At 40.8% G+C, this 20,620-nt stretch overlaps 1 protein-coding gene and 1 long non-coding RNA gene across 3 annotated transcripts in view; both read left to right on the forward strand.

The window, feature by feature from the left end:
- The window catches only part of LOC130195767 (protein inscuteable homolog), a 52,517-nt gene extending 43,017 nt beyond the window's left edge, over positions 1-9,500 (forward strand). The window contains exons 8-13 of the mRNA XM_056417474.1: positions 4,389-4,560; positions 5,076-5,254; positions 5,337-5,403; positions 6,481-6,636; positions 7,340-7,416; positions 8,752-9,500. Coding sequence (XP_056273449.1) covers positions 4,389-4,560; positions 5,076-5,254; positions 5,337-5,403; positions 6,481-6,636; positions 7,340-7,416; positions 8,752-8,880 — 780 coding nt within the window. The 3' untranslated portion in view covers positions 8,881-9,500. The remainder of the gene's footprint in view (positions 1-4,388; positions 4,561-5,075; positions 5,255-5,336; positions 5,404-6,480; positions 6,637-7,339; positions 7,417-8,751) is intronic.
- A 5,640-nt stretch (positions 9,501-15,140) lies between these two features.
- Positions 15,141-18,066, forward strand: LOC130195647 (uncharacterized). Of its 2 annotated transcripts, XR_008832106.1 has the most exons (3): positions 15,141-15,396; positions 15,478-15,552; positions 17,612-18,066. It is a non-coding gene; the product is annotated as an uncharacterized LOC130195647 (long non-coding RNA). The 2 variants fall into 2 exon arrangements; XR_008832105.1 differs by lacking the exon at positions 17,612-18,066 and having other exon boundaries at positions 15,478-15,574.
- Positions 18,067-20,620: the final 2,554 nt, after the last annotated feature.

The following is a 20,620-nucleotide window of genomic DNA, read 5'->3' on the forward strand; positions in this document are numbered from 1 at the left end:
GCGCTTCTATGGAGAATTAAAAAATCGAAAATAAACAACAGACCCGTGTCAATCGAGCGCGTACGGGAAAGACGAATATAAACCCGACTGCGGCCGATAACGACGCCGCGGCGGCGTCTGCGTTCGCATGTGCAGCAGCTGGGACGGCGTGAATCAGCCGAGCGTGAAAACTCTTTTCTTTGGAAACCAAAGTCCGCCCCAAATTAGCAGCCTCGGCGTCCCCCCCGGCGAGAGACGCCGTCAGGCGAGTCGACGCCGCCGAGCGCTCGCCGGCGGTCGCTCAGGCTTGAGAAACACAACTGTCTCCATCGACGGGGGCCGGCGTGCTGCATCTGAGCTCATTGACGGATACATTATACGACACGGCGACTTAGTTTCCCAACTGGAACGCGGTATAATCACAACGTGGTGAATGGGAAGGGTATTTCTGGAGAGGAAGCAGAACTTCCACATGAAGGATGACGTTTGTCAGACAGGAAGTCAAAACTTTTTAAACGTCACGTTGTATGAAAAGCTGCATCCGAAAACCTAAAATGAGATTATAGGTCGTAGAAGCAGTGGACTTAGTCATCGCGGCGTCACCCAGTGGTTTGTGGAACGCGGTTTTTCAGCTTCGAGGTCGGCGGAAATAAGTGGCGAGTACAATAAAAACATGACGTAATATAGGAAACCAAAATGTTACTCTTCACTTTCAGGAACTGAAAACACACTGAAAGGGTTAAAAGTTGTAAACACAGCGAGTTGGCTGGACAACGCTGTGCAACGACCTGTCAATCACAAGGTAGACCCGCCCACAAGCAAGTCGTGCTTGTAAGGTCTATTTTACTCAAAGAACTCATGTTTACAATATTTACTGAGATCATTTGTTATTTTATTTTTTTGCAACGAGGCGTCGCTCCCTGCTGGCCAGTCGAAAGAATGCAAGTCAATAACCCTTCCACATTGGCTTCATTAAATTCCCACTTGTGGATAGTTACAGGATTAACACGTGTGAAGCTACACATGCATCCATTCACACAAACGCTTGATCGCCATGGCGAAGAAGAAAATGAACTCTGCTGGGACCAATAATGCCTCCCACAAGTGTTTAGAAAGTGGGCGTGGCTTAAGTATTGGGGGCAGGGCTAACTTACATGTCTACAGCAAATGATTTATGAGTTTGAGGCTGCTACATCATTCACTTTTTGGTTATAGGCCCCTCCCACACTCAATCTGTCAGTTCTATTCGAGTCTGTTTCTAAGTGTCTTTTCAAAATAAAAGCATCCAAGTAGGTTTACTTTTATTTTTTGACTTAACAAAACAAAGTGGTGAGGCATAGATCATTGTTTGTAATAAAAAAAATATTTCTGTCACTTAAAACTACGACGCTTGTGTTAATAAAGTCGTATTATTACATATCAAAACAACCGAGAGACAAATATAAACTATAAAGACACTCGCTGAACTCATTAGTTGTGCCTTTGGGATTACGCGCTGTTGTTCTCTGGTCACAGGCTGAACTACATTCAACAGGAAGGTATGAAGTGAAGCAGAAAAGTTATTTGTTGTCAGGCCAGAGAAGTGAATGAGATACATCCGGCGTCTGGTAAATAAGGAGTTAGGGAAGATCCTATTTTAGGGAGGAGGAGGCGGTGCGGGTAGGGACGTGCAGGTGGGGGGGGGGGGGGGGTGTTTGAGAGTGGATTGTTCCACGTCAGTGGGTCGCGATGGCACAGCGTTGATGTCCACAGAGACCAAAATAGGGAACTGCCCCATAAAGCTCGGTGCACTGATGCTCATCAGCGGATAAGAGTGACAGGTGTGACGGTTCGCCTCACTCTGGATGCAAAAGACTATTTTGGTTTTGTTGAGTTTTGGCATCAACAAACATTCATTAGCTTTCACTCTCAATGATGGAAATAATAACTGTGACTGAGTGGGTAAACAGAATAAGGTTTCAGGGGTTTCAGATGAGGGATATTATATCCCCAGGACAATATTATGGTCTTCATCGTCACCATGGAAACCACAATCCTGCAGTTTATGACATGATCAATGTATGATAGTTTTAATTGATAGCACTGATCGTGCTGATGTTCAACACTTACGTGAGACTTGATAAGAACTCCAGCGAACAGGCGCAGAGGCGCTGGAGTAAAGTTTGTATGATCTGTGCAATACTGCCCCCAAGTGGACACATATCTGTCCTACAGCGCTACTATTCCCTGAAGCCTCTGATCATTAGAGGTGTGTGTTCACGCATGAGAGTCTAATGCGTGAACACACACCAACAGAAAACCAGTGTATGATGTTTGGGGATTTCACATTGACTTTTTTTATCATTTATTTTCTGAATACTTACCGTAATCACAACCATTTCCACTACAGTCCTAAACCTAAACATGAATCCAAGTCTTCACCCTCAAATTCTAACAATTACATCATGGGGATGTAGATTTTGTCCCCGCAAGACATGTACAGATTCATGTCCCCACGAGGCTGGTGAAACAAGTCACCACACACACACACACACACACACACACACAGCCAACACAAACACAAAGATGAGGTAAACATGACCTCAGGAACCTGAGTAAAGTTCTCTTCAGACAGAAGAGAATGTCCTACTCTTCTCTAACTCCAGGCTCCGCCTCTAATCGGATGACACACACTATATTAAGACGTTAAATCACACGACTATAAAAACGCCCAACTCGTGTTTCCAATTTGGTCCTTAAAGTAACGAGAGTAAAGATGCAGAGAATGGTGACATCATACTGTAGCTCGACCAAGTTCTGCACTTGATTCCAAACTGTGTGCATATGACAACTCAGTTAAAAAAACACACACACACACACACATTTTGAAGTTCACACTTTCAACTTTTCCACAAACCAGAACGCCCATGTTTTTTTGTTTTTTTTAACGATTTATTTTTAATTTCCACATTTTTTTTTTTTTACAGAATATTTGTAGTGAAATAGCATTTACAGTTTGTTATGCTGAAAATATTATTTTACAAAAAGAAAATATACAAATGTATAACCTTGTAGAAATCACCACACAAGGATGATGTTTATTTTTTTTTTACATAAGATGAAAACAAGGAGAAAAAAAACAAAAAATCAAAAACAAACAAGACAAAACAAAAACATTACACAAACTTTTCCCCATCCCACCCCTCCCCTTGTATGGCTCTGTTTCCTTTCATTTATACATCTACACAGTCTCTACACAGTTTACCTACACCCATCTGTACACATTTATATCTACACAAACCAATACAGCACTCACAACAAAATAAAACCAAAATAAAAACGCCCATGTTGCTGGTAAACTGGTTTTAATATGGTGGGCATGAGTTTCCCCTACTGGCAGTTTATAATATATATTGACTGCAAACTGCTCTACAGATGAAATGAAAGAATATTGGCCATTTATTGATTGTTTTCCTATTGTATGGGTTGCAGGTACTCGAACCCAAAAGCACGACTCAGAAACAGGAATGCAGGAGGAGGATGTTTACTTGTCAATTCAGACAGGATCAAAACCGGGTGGTCCGTCCAATAGGGCAACACATCCAAAAAGGGGGCAGGCAAAATTCTTTCGTCGGGTCAACAGGGTCAGAACAGGCAGATCCGAATTAACATTTTGAAAATGCTGGAGCGCTTGGCAAGAACACAGAAGACAATCTGGCAGAGGACGAGTGGAAGTGAGGGAGCTAAATAGAGAGGGGCTAATGAGGGGATGGGCTGCAGGTGAGAAGGGCGTGAGGACCAGGTGAAGGGAATGAGGGACTAACGAGGTGATCAGAGGCAGGTGAGAAGGGCGTGAGGACCAGGTGAAGGGAATGAGGGACTAACGAGGTGATCAGAGGCAGGTGAGAAGGGCGTGAGGACCAGGTGAAGGGAATGAGGGACTAACGAGGTGATCAGAGGCAGGTGAGAAGGGCGTGAGGACCAGGTGAAGGGAATGAGGCAATCAGGTGAGGATGACAGGAGAGTTAATTAAGCATGCAGGGTGAATACAACTATGCAGGTGGAGAAGTCGTGACACCTGTGCCGCCACTTGTGTCTGATACAGTTTCGTATCTGGACTAAGGATCAGCGACTTCAGGAACACGTCGTGGTGAACATGGACGAGCCTCGCAACGCGTGACGACGAAAGCCGGATGGCTGAAAGAATGTCGGCCGTCACTCGTGACTCATCTTCGGACACGTCGTCGTCACCGAACGTCCAGGATGTCAAATTAAGAGCTAAACGTCTTCATGTGCGTTTTGCACGAAGGCTGGAATCAACGCCCTCGACCGTAAAGGACGAAAATAACGAGAGTAATGACGACCGCCGGCGTCCCCTTAAAAGATAAATGGTGTTAAACTGCACGCTCCCCCCCCCCCCCCCCCCGCAGGTGGACGGGATCCTGTGCCTGGCGGACATCCTGACGGAGGACGGCAGCGTGGAGGCGGCGCGGGCCGAGGCGGCGGCGGTGGTGGCTCAGATCACGTCGCCTCACCACGCGTCCACGCAGCACCTCGCCAGCTTCCTGGAGAGCATGCACGACATCGTCACCGCGCTCATCAGTGAGTGGATCGCAAACCAGAACTCGTGCTGAGCAACGGGATTTTGTTCTTGAAGTTAAATGAAAATTAGCATATCGCCTGTGAATCGAGATTCAAGACGGTTAAATTCAGTATATTCAACAATACTTCTCCAATGCTAACGCCTCAACTCGCATATCCAGGTGAACGTAAGCAGGGTGTAACATGCATGTGTGTGTGTGTTTGCTAGTGTGTGTGTACGAAAAGAAACTAACCCCTCCGAACACATCCTGAATAATGTCATGATGAAATTACATGAATTTATTCCCTCTTCCTAATTTTTTCTTTTTGCATTCTATCCACATGCTGATGTTACTCATCTGTGTCATTTCTAAATCACTAACATCTGTTGTGGACTTTGTGTTTGCCGGTGCGTCCAAATTGTCTACATGTGTCCGCATGGATCGGTAAATAAAGAGGAGGGGAAAAAAACGACTTCCTTCCTCTTCCTTGCGCGCGTGTCGTTGGATTGAACGAGCGACGTCTCGTCCTCTCAGAGTTGTGCGAGAGCGCCTCCTGTGGCGAGGTGTTCCTCCTGGCGTCCGCGGCCTTGGCCAACATCACCTTCTTCGACAGCATGGCCTGTGAGATCCTCCTGCAGCTCGGCGCCATCCGCATCCTGCTGCAGGCCTGCAGGGACCGCCAGCGGGTGGACACGCCCTACTCCAAAGACCAGGTGCACGTCACACGCCACCGCTAAAAACGAAACGCCCAAAAGCAGCTGGTTGAACGTCTAACTCGATGTGTTTTGCTCTCAGGTGGTGACCATCTTGGCCAACCTGTCCATCTTAGAGCAGTGTGCCCCTGAAGTCCTGCAGGACCAAGGTAATCTATTTCACAGCTATCGTTTTTTACATGAATATGACTATTATATGAATACTAGAACGGGCACTCAGTAGAGCGCATACCTTCGCATATCACAAGATGGGGCATTGAATTATGAACATTTTGGCATTAGTTGCATGCCAATTGGATAAAAATTGACCGCGCTATGGTAAAAAGAAGATTTTGACCTTTTCATGACCTTGACCTTTGACCCGATCAATCCCAAAATCTAATCAAATGGTCCCCGGATAATAACCAATCATCCCCCCAAATTTCATGCGATTCGGTTTAATACTTTTTTAGTTATGCGAGTAACACGCATACAAATAAATAAATGAATACACGGCGATCAAAACAAAACCTTCCGCATTTTCAATGCGAAGGTAATAATTATGAGTTTTCAAGCAGCAAAATGGTTGTTGGATGAAAGACAAAATGCATCAGCATGTATTATGCCACACAACGATACACAGGCAAGAAAAAGATGGATGTAATTCCGGTTTAATCCTGAAGAGGGCAGCAACAGATAACGTTTTGAAGTAGCCTGGAGCGGCTTTAATACAACATCAAACTCTGAGCGTGAGCAAATATTATTACATGACATAACATGTCATTTAGCAGACGCTTTTATCCAAAGCGACTTGCATATCTTCAAACAACTGAACAACCTGTTGTCATTTATTAATTGCACTATTTATATTGTAACTTCTTAAATGCAAGTCCATCCTGTTTAACATGTTGCTTTTGAACGAACAACCGAAGCTGTTTATTCTCCTACAATCCGCACCATGTATCTCAAAGTCCCGAAGCACTTTTGGTGAATTATGTGTAACCACCTGAACCGCCTGTGTTTTTCTTTAAACCGAGTGGTTTTGAACCGTTTCTCACTGCACTTTACCTCTAAGCCCTTTCTGAGGCGAGTAATGAGCACTTTGTTGTGTCTGAGTCTTGTGTAACTTTGTGTGTTTTGGTTCCTCTGTGTGTTTCACGCTGCTTTTTTAAGACCGTGCCCTTTTCGTGCATCTGGGTTCATCTTCATCTTTCCCTCGTTTCTAATTCCGACTGCGTGTCTTTTAGGAATCGAGCGGCTGCTGCTGCTGCTGGGAGAAAAGCCGACCTCCCCGAGTCCGTCGGAGGGCGCCGCCTGTGAGCGCGTCCAGCAGAAAGCGGCCGTCACCCTGGCCCGTCTGAGCAGAGACCCCGACGTGGCCCAAATAGCCATCCAGCTAAAAGGTGGGGGCACTTTAAAATTATTTAGGAAATAGTAACGGTTGAAATGCAGAAAAAATTGAATGGAAAACAAATTAAATGTTGAATTAAAAAAAAAAAAAAACGTTCTGGAGGAAACGTAGCCGGGCCTTGAACTGAGCCCTGAGGCACTCCTTTTGTAATTAAAAGGGCCAGTTTTTGGCATCTAGGGGGATCTTTGGCAGGGAATGGCATATCATTTTAATAAGTATCTTTCAGTCGGTTGCAGTCTGCAGCCATGTCCTCCACATCAGTTGGGCACGGTGGCGTGATTCTTGTTTATTTAATTTAACTTAAGGGTTTAAAATGTCTCACAACATCATTGTATGGACCAGAGGTCTTCATCCTACGACGGAAGAACTTCGTAAGAGATATAAATGTGCCTCTTTGTCTCATGAGAAGCTCCATGAATGCTTTATGAAACCCCTTCATCCAATTAGTGGAATGTAACACATACTTATTCCCATGGGGATGGAAAGTACTGCTTTCCTTAAAGACTATCAGAGGTGATATCAGTTCCATTTAAGTGTATTTAAAGTACAGTATTGGGAGATGTGTAAAACATTAAGTAACACATTTTGGGATAATGTTCTCTAAGCATTTTAAAAAGCCACCTGCTCTGTCTGCAGCCTTGTTTATGATCAATATCAATATCTAGATTGAGTTTGTTCCCCTCTGCCGTTTTCAGCTGTTCCTCGTCTGATTGAACTGTGTCGCTCCCCCACGGAGAGGAATAACAGCGACTCGGTGCTTGTCGCTTGCCTGGTAGGTAGAGAGAGAGAGAGAGAGTGTGTGTGTGTGTGTGTGTGTGTGTGCATGCCTTTTAGATATGTGTAAATTACTGTCCTGAATACAAATATGCCATTCAAACATTCACCCGGCCCACATTTGTATGAACACAAACAATCTTACGTATAATTATATATATTTTTATAAATTACCAGGCAGAATATCTCACGACATTTTAAAATATGACGCAATCACCTCCCACAAAATATTACGGTGAGATTTAGGAAAGTGCTTTTGAGACAATGCCTCTTGAACATACGACTTTTTGAGCATGACATGCTTCATAACACACAACTCTTTGTAATAATTATAAAAGCTCAAAATGAGCTGACTTCAAGATGTCTTTATCTTGAAAGCCCGAAATATTATGTATTGTTTCAATAAATATTATGTATTATTTCAAAAAACATGATGTATTATTTCAATAAATATTATGGATTATTTCAATAAATTCTATATTATTTCAAAAAACATGATGTATTATTTCAATAAATATTATGTATTATTCCAAAAAACATTATGTATTATTTCAATAAATATTATGTATTTCAAAAACATTATGTACGTAAAGAAACATTACCAAGCAAAGAAACCCCAACAATTCTGAGCAATAACACCAGGACACTTTAACATATTTAAACTAAATGATTCTTAGTTTCAGGTGATTATAAACTTAACAAAAACAAAGTTCTTAATATTATATATTCCATTTTTAGCAGTTCATGCCCCTTAAAAAAAAGTACGAACTGGCACGTGTAACATCAGCGCCCAAATGACTCCAATTTAATTACATCCGCGGGGCGATATCGGAAAAATTTAAAATATAATCACATCCTCGGAATCGTTAAGCCGTGTTGAGCTGACCGACGATACACATCACCTCAAACACCGCGTGTTTTAAAATATGTACATAACATGAATAATACCCCCCCCCCCCCCCCCCGCGCTCGGACTTCATCGTTCTTTCATTGCGATCGTAATTATCAAGACCAGATCTTTGGGGAGGGCTGAGGAGGGGATTCGAGGCAGCAGCTTAATTGGGGCTGAGAACGTCCCTCTACTGTACACACACACACACACACACACACGTCCGTCTATTTGCATTAATGTAATTCCATTTAATCATTTTTCTTTAGCCAAAGGGGTCAAGTGGAAGGATGCTCGGTGTGTGTGTGTGTGTGTGTGTGTATATACAGCAGTGCAGCATGATCTTGCCAGTGTGAGATGCATATGTCCGTGTGTGTGGTTTTTTGGGGGGTTTGTGCACACGCATACTGATGAGTGTGTGTGTGTGTGTGTGTGTGTGTCCAGGCTGCCCTGAGGAGGCTGGCAGCGGGGTGTCCAGACAGCATCGAGGCGAACGACCACCAGCAGCTGATCAAACCGCGGCTGGTCGACTCGTTCCTGCTGTGCTCCAACATGGAGGAGAGCTTCGTGTGACGGCGACCGCCCGCCACGCACGATGTCGCGCACGATGTCGCGCACGGCGAGCGCCAACGAGCAGCTCTGCTGCAGAACATTGCGTCTACTTCCTGTCTGGAGAATTATCGTCGTCGTCGTCCGAACGTCATCAAGAGTTTGGGGGGGTGGTGAGTGGAGTGAAGCGGATTGGACGCAGCATCCAAATGTACATACATGCGTTGCCCGTAGCGACCACATTGAATGCTTTAAAAAAAAAACTTTGTACAAAATTTAAAAAACGTCACACGAAATTTATATCGGTATAATTATTTATGAGTAGGTGAAATTAAATGAAAGTATAACCTGTTCTGGAATGAAAACACTTTATATGCCTCCGCCGTGCAATTTATTTTATTGCCCGATGTCGGCTGTCTGAGAACATCGTACGAGTGGGCGTGGCCACGGGGTCTATTTGTACAATGTGTTGTTTGTTGAAGCGCTTTGTATGGCACGTTGTTTATTCCATTTGATGTTAAATATTATATTTGCCACTGGATAATGAATATATATAGAAATAGCCTTGGGTTTGAATATGTACATGCTTTTTATTTAAGGAGAATCACCGTTGTTGGATGGAATAAAGGCAATCGTCTAATGTTCAGTGTGTACTGTCACTTTAAGTTTGACACCAAGTGAAGCTGGAACAGCAGAACAAAGATAACCGGAGAAGAAAGCATCGGCTGAGGAAGAGGAAGAGGACATCAGTGAATCAACAAATAATATACCATCTTAATCTGCAGGTCAACAGCTCGCGGCTGTTTGGTTAGTTCTGTGTTTTGGTAACTCAACTCTCACAGAGCCGTTTGAATAAAAACGAGAGCAGATCCGCTACGATTCCACGCTTTATCTATTTTTTTGACATTACATCGGCGTAAGAAATGTCTTTTTTCGAGGTGAATCAACGCGTTAAAACGCGTTAAAAGTCATCGAACTTTAGCCACTTGAGCACCGTTGGCCAAATCCAAAGTTACTTTCCATCCTCGGGTCACGTGAATGAGAAGTAGGCTGGACCTCGGTGGGAGGCGGGGCTCGAGGGAAACGCTGCCGAGCCTCCTGTAATGCAGAAGATAGTCAGACGACGTGTTTTCACCAGGTTCATATCCTCAAAGTCTCATCTTGTTCACGACAATAAACACAATGAAAACAGACAAATGAACCGTGTGACCACGTAGCCTCGGAGAAGCAAATACACGCCTACAAGAAATGTGAAAGAAAAGAAATCTCCAAATCCAAGTTTAACTTCCTCCAATATTTACAGCACACCAGACTCAAAGTAGTCCACACACGGGGGGGGGCTGCTAAAGTCCCACGGAGGACCCCTCGACCTCCAGCCATCTCGGAGGGAACCAAGCTCTTACGTTCTGTCTTTGAATGAGGTTCACAGGGAGGGAAAGAGGCTAAGAGACTGAGAAGGGTGGACCCTGGTGGTCCCCCCCCCCCCCACAACAACAAAAAAGCCTCCAAGTTTCCAAAAACCAGTGGGCCTCGTTGGGAGCTGTGTGGAGAAACTTAACAAAATGTCAGCTTCTCACTCGTTGATAGATTTTTAAAAAAGATTCATAAGCCCGACTGACGCTGACTTTTTCAACGCAACATCTCCAGTTATCGGCACATGATGCGGCAAAGTAATCACAAAGAATATATGTATGTATACAGTATATATATATGTATATATATGCGAGGGCTCATCTGCGAAAGAAGGCGTCCTTTGTGTTGTCATTTCTTTGGCAGAAACACGCTCAGGTTTTTGTTCTTGTTTTTCCGTTAGCTTCCCTCTCCTTGGAGAGACAATTGAGGGTCTTCTTTCATTCTCTGTAGCTTCTTTTTAACCTAAGGGCACTTATACCGAGGCTGGACTTCAACCCACAGTTGAGACAATTGAGCTGCTGTGTGTGTGTGTGTGTGTGTGTGTGTGTGTGTGTGTGTGTGTGTGTGTGTGTGTGTGTGTGTGTGTGTGTGTGTGTGTGTGTGTGTGTGTGTGTGTGTGTGTGTGTGTGTGTGTGTGTGTGTGTGTGTGTGTGTGTGTGTGTGTGTGTGTGTGTGTGTGTGTCCAGCAGACACGTGGGAATGTGTTCAGAGGCCTTTGTGATAGAATATGCTCCTGCTTTGCTTCGCCTCGGCGAGACCCGATGAAATATGTATCGACACAGAGGAGAACTAAACAGACGGCCTCAAAAAGAAATGCTGGTTTCTTTGATATTGTTTTGGTTTTTTTCGGCCGTGAACATCGACGCCCGGCGTTGTATCTCGGGCTTTTTCTTCTTCTTCTCAGTTTCCAAGCGCTTGAACTTTCATTTCCCTCCCTCTCCACGGCCCTCCGTGTGCGCGCTGTTGCCATCTTTGTTGTTTGCGAACGTTTTCACGGTTTTTAAACACGATCAGTCAAGAACACAAGAGAGCGGTGCAGGTATGACGTAGCTTTCTTAGCCATCACGTTAGCATCTTACAAAAAGTGTAATGGGGTCGTTTCCATGTTTTAGATAATAATCTGTGTGGCAAACAGAAGTTTATGATTCTGACACGTTCAGCCAGATAATCTTCAAAAATTAAACCGTAGAAAGCTAATGCTACCGTAGAAAGCTAATGTTACCGCAGAAAGCTAATGTTACCGTAGAAAGCTAATGCTACTGTAGAAAGCTAATGTTACCATATAAAGCTAATGTTACCGTAGAAAGCTAATGCTGCCGTAGAAAGATAATGTTACTGTAGAAAGCTAATGTTACCGTAGAAAGCTAATGTTACCGTTTAAAGCTAATGTTACTGTATAAAGCTAATGTTACCGTAGAAAAATAATGTTACTGTAGAAAGCTAATGTTACCGTATAAAGCTAATGTTACCGTAGAAAGCTAATGTTACCATAGAAAGATGTTACTGTCGAAAGATAATGTTACCGTAGAAAGCTAATGCTACCGTAGAAAGCTAATGTTACCGTATAAAGCTAATGTTACCGTAGAAAGCTAATGTTACTGTAGAAAGCTAATGTTACCGTAGAAAGCTAATGTTACCGTAGAAAGATAATGTTACTGTAGAAAGCTAATGTTACCGTAGAAAGCTAATGCTGCCGTAGAAAGATAATGTTACTGTAGAAAGCTAATGTTACCGTAGAAAGCTAATGTTACCGTAGAAAGATAATGTTACCGTTTAAAGATAATGTTACTGTAGAAAGCTAATGTTACCGTAGAAAGCTAATGTTACCGTATAAAGCTAATGTTACCGTAGAAAGCTAATGCTACCGTAGAAAGATGTTACTGTCGAAAGATAATGTTACTGTAGAAAGATAATGTTACCATAGAAAGATAATGTTACCGTATAAACCTAATGTTACTGTCGAAAGCTAATGCTACTGTAGAAAGATAATGTTACTGTCGAAAGCTAATGCTACTGTAGAAAGCTAATGTTACCGTTTAAAGCTAATGCTACTGTAGAAAGATAATGTTACTGTAGAAAGCTAATGCTATCGTAGAAAGCTAATGTTACCGTTTAAAGCTAATGCTACTGTAGAAAGATAATGTTACTGTGAAAGCTAATGTTACCGTAGAAAGCTAATGTTACCGTATAAAGCTAATGTTACCGTTTAAAGCTAATGTTACTGTAGAAAGCTAATGTTACCATTTAAAGCTAATGCTACTGTAGAAAGATAATGTTACTGTAGAAAGCTAATGCTATCGTAGAAAGCTAATGTTACCGTTTAAAGCTAATGCTACTGTAGAAAGATAATGTTACTGTCGAAAGCTAATGCTACTGTAGAAAGCTAATGTTACTGTAGAAAGCTAATGCTACCGTAGAAAGCTAATGTTACCGTTTAAAGCTAATGCTACCGTAGAAAGATAATGTTACTGTCGAAAGCTAATGCTACTGTAGAAAGCTAATGCTACCGTTTAAAGCTAACGCTACTGTAGAAAGATAATGTTACTGTCGAAAGCTAATGCTACTGTAGAAAGCTAATGTTACCATATAAAGCTAATGTTACCGTTTAAAGCTAATGCTACTGTAGAAAGCTGCGTAGTCTTATCTCGCAATTTGTTAGCATCCGCCTTTTTTAAGACACGTTAAACTTTTTAAAAAAGGAATATTTACTGACGGAATTTATTGTGTAGAACAAAACGTTAAAATCCCATAGGCTTGTGTTTTTCAGGCATCTAAAATAAGCAACACGTTGACTTTGAGACCAGGGCAGAAGATGTCCGTGTTTTAAGGCTCATTCCTGCACCACTCTATGTATTAGTCTACATCAGGGCTATTCAACTTCAGTAGCAAGTGGGCCGAATAAGGAAATCACGGGGGGTGTGAGGGCCGCACAGAATATTGATCAAATCAGCACCCGATGCTCACCTGTGCGAGAAGGATTGTTGACGGGGGGGGGGGGGGGGGGGGTTTGGTTGAGGCAACAGTGAAACTCGATGGCTCTGGGTTAGATGTCTCAATGTATAAAAGAGGCGTGTCCGTCAGTTTTATTTTTTCTTACCAAGCTATACTGATTTGCAGGCAGTCTTGCGGGCCAGAGTTAAACTCAAACGGGCCGCATCCGGCCCGCGGGCCGCTAGTTGAATAGGCCTGGTCTACATACTCAAAAGTAAATTGTTAAGGAGATAGTTAGCTTACTTGCCAGTTGTATTTGGGCCACAATATTCTACTCAAGGACGAGGGAACTAGAAGATTTCTGTGTTTTTAGACTCATTCCTTTGCCACTCTATATACTAGTCTATATACTCTATATCAGTGGTTCTCAAACGTTGGTATGTGTACCCCTGGGGGTTCGTGAAGGCACTCCAGGGGGTACGTGAGATTTTTCAAAAATATATTTAAAAATAGTATCCATTAAAAAATCCTTTAAGAAAAGTCATTTAATAAATATTCAATTAAATATAAATGTAAATACAGAAACTTAATTGTATATATTATATTCTAAATTAGACACTGATGGCCCAGCGCTATGTATTATATATATTTTTACTCTGGTTAGGGGGTACTTGGCTGTCAACATATTTCACAGGGGGTACATCACTGAAAAACGGTTGAGAACCACTGCTCTATATTATAGTTGGCTTGCAAAAGTTAGATTCTTGCCAGTTGTATTCTGTCTACAATATTTTACTCATAAACAAGGGTCCAGATATTCCTGGCATTTAAAAAACAAAATCCGCCACTTAAATTCTACTTTAAAAAATGTATTTACATTCATCTTGTTGCCTCAAACATGTGCTTCATGTCCCGTCAGCTTTGTGAACTGTAAAACTGAAAGCTTGCAGACTTTAGGACCCGGCTGCAGCTCATATAGACCTCACAGTTTAAAGGCTAATTAAGTGTCGTATCCATCGGAAAGCCAATTAAGAGAGCCGTATTCCTGTTTACTGGTATCTCTAGTCCCGTGACCAGTCGGCCTCCCATTAGAGGACCGAGTGGGGATTTTTAATTGCTGGAGGACAATCACAACATTGAGCATAAATGAATATCAGCACTATGCGTTCATAACTTTTGGCCAAAGTCAGTGAAGAGTAAAAGCCTAATGCCAAAAAAAATTCACGAGTTGGTGTACGACTTTATCTTCATAAAGCCTGAAACAATGTTCTGGATAAACCATGACTTTATTCAACGGGGTGTGACTTAGAGCTGCAACACAAATAAATAGTAAATAAATAATATGCAATATAAAGACAGATAAATCTCAGAATTAGCATTTTAACATTATGACGGATTCAAAACAGTAGATGGTGTTTTGAGCCAATTTCAACCATCAAATGCTGATTTTGAAAATAAATGTCAATATTAACTCCAGCATTGATGTGTTCAATCACAGCCCAGTCATATCATTTAGCTTCAAAAAAACATGTTTAAATTACTCTTTTGATAAGAAGCTTTCGTTTTAAATCTACTTTCTAGATTATATTGTATAATTGTGACAAAACACTGAAAAATTGACTCAGTGAACAATTTTTTAAATGTGTTTTGGCATCATTACCTCTGCATTGTCGATTATTTCTTTATTTAATGATATTTTTGAGTGTATCATTGCTTACCAATCACCCTTTCTTTCTCTCCATATTACAGTATGTAAATCCCATAGAATAATGTATCGTCTTTCATCCCATTGAGCCACTTTCCACATTATCCTGCCATTTTTTTATATCGCTAATTTTGTCAAAAGAAAAAGTATAATTTAAACTTCTGCGTGTCAATCTGCTGTCTTTTAGTTTGCTACAAGACCAACTAAAAGACAAGTGTGCTATTGCTACCCCAAGTCAAGCAGTATGCAGTGTACAACAAACGTAACTTTCACAGAACCCAAAACAAAACCTACATTTTTCTTTTGTGCTCAGCAGAATTCCTCGTGGACTGCCGTGAATTTGTTGCTTGAGTGCACCTTAATTTGTGCGAGCCCGACGGGACGACGGGAGGTCGCTCCGCACGAGTCGGAATGGACTCAAAAAGGCTCCTTTCTGTCCTTGATAACATCTTCAGCGTATTCAGGACTGCAATTTATTATTTTTCACGCCGGTGAGAGTCAAAGACAAACAATGGTGATTACTTTTCAGCGACAGAAATTAACGTTTTTCATCTTTTTCTTTCTTCTTTCAGTAAAATAACTGTGGAACTCGGTCGGTGCTCATTGGACGGAGAGCCTCTTTGCGGAAAAGGGAATACGTTAATGTGGTAATTAAATATTTGAGCTGCAGCAGTCTTGATAGTGCCTTTTTTTGTGTGTATGTGAGAGAGAGTGAAACAGACAGAGATACAGTGAGAGACTAGTGCTCTTTAGGGATTGGGGCAATTCCAGCAGAGAAAAAGTGCCTTGAACGCAACACATGAAAAACCATGTTTGTTGAGGACTCGCTGACATCATTGATTCCAGTCCTTTCAATCTTTAACCATCATATCTACATGATCCAAAGCCTGAACTTAAACTATGAAATTCCTGTCCTCCTCACTGATGTTGTCTTTAAAGACTGGACTTTTGGGATTATTTAGTTTTTCTTATTTTTATAGCCACCCCAATGCAGTGGATGTAAAATAAACTGCGTGGAGAACTGTCGTTGGTACTCCTTTAATGGGAGTGAGATGTCGTATTGGGGTGTGACCGTTGTTGTTTTTCTTAGATTTGTTGTTGTTGAATATATATACATATTTACCAACAATGGCTCAAAAAAACAGAAAAATAAAGCATAACTATGTGCATAAAAGTGTCAAAATGCTCAATCTTTGAAGACATATCGACTAGGCTTCAAACCTCAAATGTCCCTTTTGAAAAAGTGCCAAATGTCTTTAATTCTATGGGCTAACTCTCAAATTAGTTCTCATAAAAAATGGTATCAAGAGCACATAATAACCAATACATATATACAGGACTGTCTCAGAAAATTAGAATATTGTGATAAAGTTCTTTATTTTCTGTAATGCAATTAAAAAAACAAAAATGTCATGCATTCTGGATTCATTACAAATCAACTGAAATATTGCAAGCCTTTTATTCTTTTAATATTGCTGATTATGGCTTACAGCTTAAGAAAACTCTAAAATCCTATCTCATAAAATTTTAATATTTCCTCAGACCAAGTAAAAAAAAAGATTTATAACAGCTGAGTGTTTGTCAAGGCTCAGGAAACCCTTGCAGGTGTTTCGAGTTAATTAGACAATTCAAGTGATTTGTTTAATACCCCACTAGTATACTTTTTCATGATATTCTAATATTTAGAGATAGGATATTTGAGTTTTCTTAAGCTGTAAGCCATAATCAGCAATAAATCAGAATAAAAGGCTTGCAATATTTCAGTTGATTTGTAATGAATCCAGAATGCATGACATTTTTGTTTTTTTAATTGCATTACAGAAAATAAAGAACTTCATCACAATATTCTAATTTTCTGAGACAGTCCTGTATATATATATATATATATATATATATAAATATATATATATATATATCACATAAAGACAAATAGGTGGATTCCAGGCACACACTTTATTTTGCTTTGAGACATACACACACACACACACACACACACAATCTTGTACTTTCTTTGTGAGGACACTCGTGGATTCCTGTGCCCCTTATCCTGATCTAAATCATCACATCCTAAACTCAACCCTTATCCTAACCAACACCAAAATCTAACCAGAACTTTTAAACCAAGACTGAACCCTTAAACAGGTTTTCTGAAGGTCCCCAAAGTGAGGACTTCGCCTAAATGTCCTCACTCTGCAGGTATAAAACTTAAACTGGTCCCCACAACGATAGCTGTACAAGTACACATACACACACTCGACTCAAATTATACACGTTTTTCCTGCATCTATTTTAAAAAACATCCGTTTTATACAGAACAACCGTATCTCCTGAACTCTTGTTCACTACCTCCAGTAACACACTGCTCTGTTGTTCAACAAATCATCCAGCAATCATAACCCCCCCACCCCCTCCGCAACACACACACACACACACACACACACACTTTCCCCTCTGGTCCACTGAGTCCCCTTTGCCATTAACAGGCCACCGCAGCACGCCTTCTCCATTTAGTTCCTCCAGTTCTCCCCTCCTCCCCAAACCACACACACACACACACACACACACACACACACACACACACACACACACACACACACACTCCTCTCTCCAGCCAGCGTCTCAGAGGATTTGTGGAGAGACTTTTCTCTCCTCCTGCAGACGTCCAGGCTGCAGAACTGTATTTTTTTCTTCCTTCTTCTTCTGCAGCTCTCGCCTGTAACTCCAGCGTATCGTGTGACCGGAGCATTCGCAGCCTTTGGGTTTCACGTGTCGGAGTGTTTGACACCGTGTGAGATTGGCAGGAGACGTTTTTCGGTCTGCGGGGGTATTTATGTTTTTGAGTGGCATGTTGTGGGATGTTTTCTGGATGTGAGGACAATACAGTTATTAAAATTGCCCGGATGTTATATGAGAGGCTGTAAAAAAATGTAAAAAAAATCCCCACATTTTTGACATTTATTCTTCCCCAAAATTCAATCGTCATTGATTTTTTGTGTGCATTTTAATGTTTAAAAAAAATATAATTCACAAACTCACATTAAACCATAAACAAACACATTTAGTTTCTACTTTTTAAGAGACTCAGTATTTAGATGCAATTGAGACAAATGCAGCAGCAGTGACTTAAATAAAATGACTCTACCTGTGTGTGTGTGTGTGTGTGTGTGTGTGTGTGTGTGTGTGTACAGGTATTTCATACAAGAGGAAAACCATTAGCGTTGCTGTTTCTGATGTTGTGTTTGACGCTCAGCTGCCGGCTTAACAATAACAAGTGGACGGATGACTCAGACGTTTTTCTTTTCTGTTGTTTAAACTTTCTTTAATTAATTTGTTTGAACAGATTCACATTCATGACATCCAGGACGGCCTCTTGGATGTGCTTTATTAAAGCTCGTGTCACCTCGGTTCTCCCAGACATAACATTTATTTAGTGTCGTGGGATAATTACGGCCCTGGCTTTGTGCGGCGGCCATTGTTTTTTCAAGTGAAGCAAATGCTCGAAGCCAGAGTGGTGGTGAGAGGAGGTTAAGTAAAGACTGGGTTGTTAAGAACACGACTATATCACTTTTCACTTATTAATATCAAACCAAGATCCCTCTCTTTCCCTCACCTAACCCGAAACCAGGATCTTTGAGTCTAAAAGACAACGAGCCCGTAGTTTATTGATATATACTTTTGGAAAAACAAATTAAATACAATGCCAGGAAACATTTAGCTTCTTTGCAATAGACATTCCTGACATTTTTTTTCTCAGAACTATCTTGAAAATAAAACATATTTTAAGCTACATTATTAAGCATTTTTGTATGTTTTTTTTCCTCATGTGGCTGTTACAAAAATCAAAAAGATGTATAAACTTTTTTATTTTTACTTTATTTATTTAGAGGAGACATTTGAGGATATAATAGAGTTGATGACTTCAATGAGCACTCTCACATAAATAGAAATACAAATTAAACTTCCTAGGTGAAGTATCTCTATACTAACTCTTCAGTACTTGGTGACTGTATTGGCCTCGCGTTGTTTTTAATTTTTATTTACTAATTAAATTTTTCATTTTTAACATCGGCCAGGCCAGTCAGTTTGGTCCCGCCCACATTTGGCTAACCCCGCCCCCTCACACACACCTGGAATGAAAGTATAAGATATGCTTTTTCATTTGCATGTCTTACACACACACACACACACACACACACACACACACACACACACACACACACACAGACAGACACACCACCACCAAGGTGCTGTGGTAACATTTCCATCGAGTGTTTTGAACAACGTTCGTTGGGCCGTACACAGTTCCCTTCAAATACACAATGTTTATTTTATTTTTCCTTCCAGACTTACTCTCGACTCCTTCGCCGTGTTCCGCGCCGCTGCCCTCCGATCTAACACGGCAGCGACATTACCGTCTCTGTGCAAATTGCTCGACACACAGCCAGAGGAGGTGTGTGTGTGTGTGTGTGTGTGTGTGTGTGTGTGTGTGTGTGTGTGTGTGTGTGTGTGTGTGTGTGTGTGTGTGTGTGTGTGTGTGTGTGTGTGTGTGTGTGTGTGTGTGTGTGTGTAGTGCTTCTCAAACAAGCCCTCCACCTCCTCTTCATAGAGCGTGACGGGGGAAATTACAACAGCGGCTGGTCTGGCCTCCTCGGTTTGAGTCACTTGTAGACAAAATATGTGTTTTATTAAGATGTGTATTTAATTGTGTGTGTGTGTGTGTGTTTTCGGTATATGTTTACGATACTAGTCCCGTTCCGCTAGTTCCTGCAAATTCACCACTTTCTCGGTATTTCACGGAAACATTGATTTTTTTCCTCATCTATTAAAGATTAAGCAGCACTCAGAGACAAGGATAAGCAGATATTAACTAAGGATAAGCAGATATTAACTAAGGATAAGCAGATATTAACTAAGGATAAGCAGATATTAACTAAGGATAAGCAGATATTAACTTAGGATAAGCAGATATTAACTAAGGATAAGCAGATATTAACTAAGGATAAGCAGATATTAACTAAGTATAAGCAGATATTAACTAAGGATAAGCAGATATTAACTAAGGATAAGCAGATATTAACTAAGTATAAGCAGATATTAACTTAGGATAAGCAGATATTAACTAAGGATAAGCAGATATTAACTAAGGATAAGCAGATATTAACTAAGTATAAGCAGATATTAACTAAGGATAAGCAGATATTAACTAAGTATAAGTAGATATTAACTAAGGATATGTAGATATTAACTAAGGATAAGTAGATATTAACTAAGGATAAGCAGATATTAACTAAGTATAAGCAGATATTAACTAAGGATAAGCAGATATTAACTAAGTATAAGCAGATATTAACTAAGGATAAGCAGATATTAACTAAGGATAAGCAGATATTAACTAAGGATAAGCAGATATTAACTAAGTATAAGCAGATATTAACTTAGGATAAGCAGATATTAACTAAGGATAAGCAGATATTAACTAAGGATAAGCAGATATTAACTAAGTATAAGCAGATATTAACTAAGGATAAGCAGATATTAACTAAGTATAAGTAGATATTAACTAAGGATATGTAGATATTAACTAAGGATAAGTAGATATTAACTAAGGATAAGCAGATATTAACTAAGGATAAGCAGATATTAACTAAGGATAAGCAGATATTAACTAAGGATAAGCAGATATTAACTAAGGATAAGCAGATATTAACTAAGGAT

This window comes from Pseudoliparis swirei, chromosome 6 (assembly GCF_029220125.1).
Source record: "Pseudoliparis swirei isolate HS2019 ecotype Mariana Trench chromosome 6, NWPU_hadal_v1, whole genome shotgun sequence".
Lineage (NCBI taxonomy): Eukaryota > Metazoa > Chordata > Actinopteri > Perciformes > Liparidae > Pseudoliparis > Pseudoliparis swirei.